Genomic DNA, 7,399 nt, shown 5'->3' on the forward strand with positions numbered 1-7,399 from the left:
AAAGTTGATTTGACGGTAGAGGAGTCGCATAGGAAGGGAAAATAACCTCTTTATGTGCGTTTCCTCCTCCATCAATAAGAATAGGTAAGGAATCTGCAATTGCGGATATCCATGGGCAGCGGTGGCTTTGCCATTTTGGCGGATTCATGTGGTCGCTTCCTCGTTTGCCATTTTATTACAGAAATGTATAGTCTTCTATTAAGTTAAAAGGTATTTGAAAGTTCTTCTTATACAAGATACTCGAGACATTGGAAAGTCCGAGTGACGTAACTTCCAGAAGTGGCTTGTACTTGAAGTAGCCACTTTTCAGTTTCCTAACTCTCCGCTCATAGCACGAATCGTCTTTAAAACTTTCTTGTTGATTTAATTTAAGCTTTAGTTAGCGAGCTTTACTAAAGCATGGTTTATCTTGTTCTTCGCAAAAATATAAGCAATACTGAAATTTTAAACGCTCATACATGTGACGCAATCCAACATAGACATGTCTAATTAAATGCGTGCGTACATCTTTGACTAATCAATCGCACAAAGTCGTCTTGATTTGATTCCTATGAGCTTGAATGGAGGTGCACACACTACTCGATTTTTAGTTGTGCAACTAAACAGTTGAATTGGCTGCGAAACAATCGACAATCGTACAACCGTTATCTATCGATACATATAACAAAATTGAAGTGTCTTGGTAATATCAAAGGGAAAATTCCAGATTACGGGAAGGTATTTGCGTTGCTGATAACAAAAATCGTATTAAAAAAAATTGTCTGTACGCAGGCCGCGTTTGTTCCGTGTTATCTCCGAAACAGCTGGATCAATTTCAACCGGACTTTCACTGAAGGGTAGCTAACATAGACGGGCATATTATAGGCTACTTTTTTTTTAGATCCGCGCTGTCAAAATAGCGTAACGGGTGATCCAAATTTGCGCTAAAGTAGTTTGCAGGAGAGAACTCGTTTATAAATATTTTGCTAGTGGAAACACGGTAAGAACGGTAGCGGTATTATATTGTCTGTTCATTGTAGCATTGACTTTATGATCCCTTTGCAGTTCAGTGAACGGCCTCGGGAATCCCTTAAAGCGTGACTCGAATGTCAGGTGAGTTGAATCAAATGTTATGTTTATGACACTTTGGAGACCTTCTTGATACGGGTACTTGAGTTTTAAGACCCCATAAAACCCTTCTGATTTAATTCAATGGAATCTTATATATACCTTAAGTGAACATGAGAATGTGAGACCACGTTTAATTTTGGTAGACAGTAAATGACGAATGTGTTGATAATTTTTTGTAATTTGATAGTGAGGAAGCTTTTGTAATTACTTATTTAAAAATTTATAACACTAATCTATACTATTATAATAAAGCGTAAACACACACTTCTTTGTTGCCTAAGATGTCAGCAATTACACCATATTTTTTAATAATTCTCTTTTCAATAAAAAGTCCTACACTTACGTCACGCTTTAGGCTATATACTTTCACGCCATTAAGCTTAGGGGCTAAATATTTTGGATAAAAACCCTAATGTGGGAAAGAGACCACAAGTCGATGCCAACATCAAGAAAGCAAGATTGCTAAGGTTTGTCAAATCATGTCATTTTGACATTTGCTGTCGATAATTTGACAAATGTAAACGATAAATTTTTTTTTTCATAATTTCATGCGGATGAAGCCGCACGGGAACAGCTAGTATTTTTACACAAACAGACTTTCTGTTAATGTGTTCATAAATATTGCGAAGAGATTTAAGGTTGTAGCTCATTTATCCACCAAATACTTGGCATCTCTCGCTTCCTTCCTTTTATAAGAGAAGGGAGTGATAAAAGCAGATACGATGCCCATATACATCCGCATCACCAGAGGAACCTGCGTTCCTGTAAGAGAACTCTCTTATGAAGACCCCAACGTTGTAACTGTATGGAAATACCATTAAGGGCAGAGTATTGCCAAATGCAACTGTGATAGGATAGGATAGTCTTAGGTCACTGTTGAATCGAGGACTTTGTTGTCATGATTAGTGTGCTGTAACCTTTATTCAGTCGGCGCCGGGGACACATGGCGACAATTATGCAAAACAGTTTTTATTGCGTTTAACGTCGCTCAGAGCGAGGCTTATTATCTTAAAACGAGTTACCAAGTTCGTGTAATTAACTTAGGCATGTAATTCACCTAAATTAGAGCCGCCTTATGTTTGAATTTGTTAAATTTATAAACCACTGTGTTACTGATAACCTAATTCTAACATAGTTTTATCATCATCAACTTGCCCTTATCCCTTACGGAGGGTCGGCACAGTATGTGCTGCTCCTTTATACATCTCTATCAGCTGTCATACCTGAAACCACTCCTTTCTTAAGTTGACGTTGTAAAATATGCCAAATGTTCTATATTTGCCGACGACCTTAAGTTGTATAAAAGGGTTGAGACTCTTAAAGATGTCGACGAACTACAGAGTGATTTAAACGCCGTAAGTACTTGGTGTTTAGCAAACAAAATGGTTTTGAACACTAACAAATGTTATCATATAAAATTTACAAAAAAGAAACGAGTAGTAAATTCTAGTTACGAAATCGATGATGTTCGGCTGGCTGAAGTAAGTTGCATTCGAGACTTGGGTGTACTGGTGGACTCAAAGCTCTCGTTTGCTGAGCAGGTTGATGAGGTAGTTAGGAGAGCCAGCAGAGCCCTAGGGTTTATAAGGAGATCCTGCTCCGATTTTAAGACAATTACGCCGTTAAAAATACTTTATAACGCATATGTCAGATCCATTCTTGAGTACGCGTCTTCAATCTGGAATCCTACTTACAAATATCACATTACCCGTATCGAACGTGTACAAAAGAGGTTTACTAGAATGCTTGCCTTTAAAGATCGGTCAGCTCCGCGATTTTGCAATTACTCACAAAGACTCGAGTACTTTAAAATCAAGTCACTAGAACATCGTAGAACGGCAACAGATTTAAAGCTTTTATATAATATCATGCGAGGTATAATGCTTGTTCCCGAATTACTGTCTGAAGTCAACATCGCGGTGCCTCGTAGCAGCTCGGTTAGACGGACCAGGAGATGCGAGCTGTTCAAACTGAAATCTTATCGTACCAACGTAGGTCGGAACTCTGTAATTAACAGAATCTCCACCAGTTATAACGATTTTGTAGCCATCGGTTGTCATGATGTTGACATTTTCCATGACTCCATGTCCCGATTTTTGAACTTAATAAACAAAAAAGATCTCGGCTTATATTATCACCAGTAACACTTTTGTATTCTCTTTTATTGTTTTTGTTTAATATGTGTACCCTAATTTATATTAGTTGTAATTAACGTGATTCAACGTTTGTTATTAAAAAGTAAAACATCATTTTTTGTGAGCGCTGTGTACGCCTGTCATCTGTATGTTCTTCTGCTTCTATGTTTTTCATTGTATACGGTATATTAATTTGGTTGTGAACCTTGAACATGCAATTGGTGTACCTTTCCAATAAATAAATGAATATCCTCTTCCACACAATCCATCCATACTTTCTTCGCTCTTCCTCTTCCTTTGTAGCCATCCACATTCATTCTTGGTTTATGCCCTCATCGTCTTGTCGCATATGTCCATACCACACTAACCTTCTGCTTCTCAATTTCTCCACCACTGACGCTACTTTCAAACTTCCTCTCATATTCTTAACTTAATTCTTACATAGTGTATTTAAACTTATTAGGAATTCACTTCGTCCCGCTTAAGTAAGATCTGAGAGAAAGCGAAGAGTTAGTGAGCGAGGTTTAAGTAATTGACTTGTAATCTACAGGTCCTATGTTCGAATCTCGCTGTAACAATGTGATTTTCGAATGTCACATGTATCCGACGTTCTTACGGTGAAGGAAAACATCGTGATGCCTGCACATATTGGCAAAGAAATTCCAATATATGTGTGAAGTCAACCCGTAGTAGGCCAGCGTGGTTGACTACTCACCCCTTAGGGTAGACTCTCAGTGGGGGTGTCGTGAGCTGGTGATGATAGCGATCTACAATCCATAGTTAGTCAATCCCTTCTTGATGTCTTTTAATCAATTCTGTCTAATTTAAGCTTGATAATAATAAAATATCTAATTGTTTGCTCTAGTTAACACTGAAATTGAATTAAAGAGACTTTCTTGCGGTAAACTTGTTAACTAAAATTCGAAAGTTTGAGTTCTAAACTATTTCGATTGCAAATCAGTTGCCACCAGACATGTCTGGAAACTTTTTAAAGGGTGGAGGGAGTTAGGGAAATGCGAAATTCAATTTTTACTGTACCTTTATTCTGTATCCCGTTAATTAACCATTACAAAAGACTAACTTAATAGTAGAAATAGTTTTTCAAACACTACAGAAACTCAAAATACCTTCAACAAAATAGGAGAAAAAGAAGTACAGATGGAAAAACAAATACATTTAGAGCGGGCGCACACCTTTGACTAACTACTCGTACAACTGCTGTGCGATTGTCGATTGTTTCGCAGCCAATTCAACTGTTTAGTTGCACAACTAAAAACGAGCGAGACTAAGCGTTTATGTGAAAGTGTAGTTAAATTGCAAGTCATAGTAGGAATAGCAAATGCAATTGGATTAATTTCGTAATTTTTAAATATAACATAAATGTGGCAAGTGTCATAGCATCCGCTTTGTGACAAAGGACACATGGCCGCAATTATGCAAAATACCTTTTTATTGCGTTAAACGTCGCTTTGCGGACATCTAATTATCTTAAAGAACTTGGTACTTAACTTTATGTTTGTCAGCATTAATTTTGAGTAGGGTACTTAAAAATATTCAACTTGTGTATTATTGAATACTCTATTATTTAAACAGAATGGTTGATCAACGTTAGACCACGAAAGATATCACCAAGTATGGGTGCCCTCAAGAGAAGGGTGAATGGATAGTAATTAAATCAGTGCGTAACATCTTTCGACCATACTACCACTTAACTATAGGTGGAATCGTAGTCAAGCGCTGTTTTTTTAAGAATCTTAAAAAAAATCCTTTAACAAATGACAAATTTAATACAGAGTTTTACTTATTTAATTTATTAAAAAAATCAAGCTAGATTTCTAGTAGCTTACTCAATAACTTTACGATTTTCTTCATCCCCCGAAATCATCAATTCAATCTCAGCAGGAGACCTATTAATTCCTCTTATCTCATCTTCTATTTCTTGTAAACTCTTATCTTTTGTTTCGGGAAGTATAAAATATAATATCGTCAAACAAAATGCAACACAAACACCGAAAGCTAAATATGTACCACTCAGTCCAATTTTATCCATCATCAAGGGTGTTATTTTCATAGTGATTGCGTAAAATAATGTAAAAGCAACACCCGCTGTTAATGAACCCATACCTCTATGGTCTAAGGGAAATATTTCCATAGTTACTGTAAACGCAGCAGGTATCAAACCAATAGTAGATACACTACTATGTAACAATATAGTTACTGTAGTAACCCATTTAAATTTTGAACTAACATAATTCTTCATAACTTCAGATAAACATACCGCAAACATTAAAATCACAGACGCAGCTCCAAATCTAAGTAGTACAGTTCTCCTTTTAAATGTCCTTATTACGATAGTCGATATAAATAACGTTCCAATCATTAAACAATCAAATATCATCGAACAATATATTCCAATATATTTATCTCCAGTTAATTCAATCATAATTTGAGTGATGTATCCAAGTAGGAAATATCTCCCACTAGCATCCACAGCGAATGTCGCAAGAGTAGCTATAAAGAAAGGTATCAGAAAATCTCTTCGAAAGAATTTCTTCAACAATTTCGCTAACAAGAATTCATTTTCATCTTTATTTTTGATTCTTTCCATTTGAGCTATGATTAATAATTTCATTTCCTGTCTACTATCTTCAGAATCACCGTGGAACCAAATGAATGATTTTTCACAATCTTGAAATCTCCCTTTCAACGCATAAAATGCAGGACTCTCCGGACAAATGCAGAATATTATCAGATTAAATAAAGCAGGTAAACAGGCGATAACTCCTATAGCTCTCCAATCACAAACGAGAGCGAGAGAATGGCACATCAATGAACCGCATGATAATGCAACTTTGTTCATAGTTAAAAACAATCCTCTACTCTTGCGATGGGTAAACTCACTAGTCGTGACCGCAGTTATGATAAATCCACCAATAGCAAGTCCTTGTATACTTTTAGCAAACATCATCATTGATATACTCTGGCTGTAGTATAATAAAACCCAACCTAAAATAATAACGACGTCAAATAATATATTGACCGGCTTCCTGCCGATAATTTGAAATAATGGAGAGAAGATGAAGAAGCCAATTAATCCAGAAAATCCTTTAATAGATGCTGAAACAAAAATACATTTAAAACACAACGAAATACAGTTCACATCAGCAAACCAGTTAATCTTGATTCCTTATTACCTATCCATGAAGCTTGGTCTACTGTAGCTCTGATTCCAGTAGCATTTGGAGATAATATAGCCGCATTGACTACGCCCACATGAGACAAAGAGATCCCAGCTCCAAAAGAATTAAAACAACTTGCTGCCAATACGAGACCCTGCAAGAGAATAGGTTTTGGTGTTCAGTTCTATATTCTTCCCTTAGTTATTGGTTAGCATTACTAGTTGCTTGATTTTGTCTGATGGAAAGCTAGAAAAAAGTATGATATTTTTTTTTGTTCTACTTTTCTGTCACAATGACTCTGTCTGCGTGGACTCAAAAAAAAAGTAGCCCATGTGTTATTCTAGACTATCCGCTACATCTATGCCAAATTTCATCGAGATCTGACAAGCCGTTTAGGCTACACACTCTAAATATCCATCCACCCATCTAGACTTTCGCATTTATAATAACATTAACATTAGTTCGGTTAATTTCCATTAAATATACATACACACCTTTAGAGTTTATTTTTTTAAGTAGTACATATTTTATACTTCGTGTTTTCCTAATATTTTCAAAAGTTCTTAGACATTAATTTATATAATAGAGAATCAAGAAAAAGCGTCTTTAAAATATGTGCAGAAAATTTACCTGCCGCAACAGCACTGGAGAGTTTAAACACATTTCTTATAGAGAGTTTTTAAAATCACATGCCAACTAAAGTTAATCACTTTTAACGCTTCAAATGTTAAATTGTTAATATTCTTTCCTTTAATTGTATTTTATATATTTGTGGTATATGAGGGTACCTTAATATAATGTACCGTCAGTTCACTCATAATAAATCAGTCCAGTACCAACCGCCGTTTGATTAACACACCTACATTACATTGGCGACGAGGACTTTTTAATAGTGAACCCGCAAAGTATTTCGCGAAGAGGACGTGCGACTCCTCAATAAGTGGACGACAATGTTTACGTCGCAAGGAATATCGT

The 7,399-nt window shown here is 36.0% G+C and overlaps 1 protein-coding gene across 1 annotated transcript; it reads right to left on the reverse strand.

The window, feature by feature from the left end:
* Window positions 1-5,088: 5,088 nt before the first annotated feature.
* Window positions 5,089-7,087, reverse strand: LOC106111283 (facilitated trehalose transporter Tret1-like). Its single transcript, XM_013293309.1, has 3 exons — window positions 7,055-7,087; window positions 6,440-6,578; window positions 5,089-6,362 (listed from the first exon to the last, which is right to left on the reverse strand). Exons 1-3 carry the CDS (start codon window positions 7,085-7,087, stop codon window positions 5,089-5,091), a joined length of 1,446 nt encoding a protein of 481 aa, XP_013148763.1.
* Window positions 7,088-7,399: the final 312 nt, after the last annotated feature.

Source organism: Papilio polytes, unplaced genomic scaffold (assembly GCF_000836215.1).
Source record: "Papilio polytes unplaced genomic scaffold, Ppol_1.0 DF824169.1, whole genome shotgun sequence".
Classification (NCBI taxonomy): domain Eukaryota; kingdom Metazoa; phylum Arthropoda; class Insecta; order Lepidoptera; family Papilionidae; genus Papilio; species Papilio polytes.

What these genes read in the sequence shown, in the direction of transcription:
- LOC106111283 (XM_013293309.1), bottom strand. Translation starts at nt 7,087, where the DNA reads ATGTGTTTAAACTCTCCAGTGCTGTTGCGGCAG. An exon ending in CTCCAGTGCTGTTGCGGCAG is followed by an intron (nt 6,579 to 7,054) that starts GTAAATTTTCTG and finishes ATTCTCTTGCAG; the next exon opens with GGTCTCGTATTGGCAGCAAG. An exon ending in AGACCAAGCTTCATGGATAG is followed by an intron (nt 6,363 to 6,439) that starts GTAATAAGGAAT and finishes TTTTTGTTTCAG; the next exon opens with CATCTATTAAAGGATTTTCT.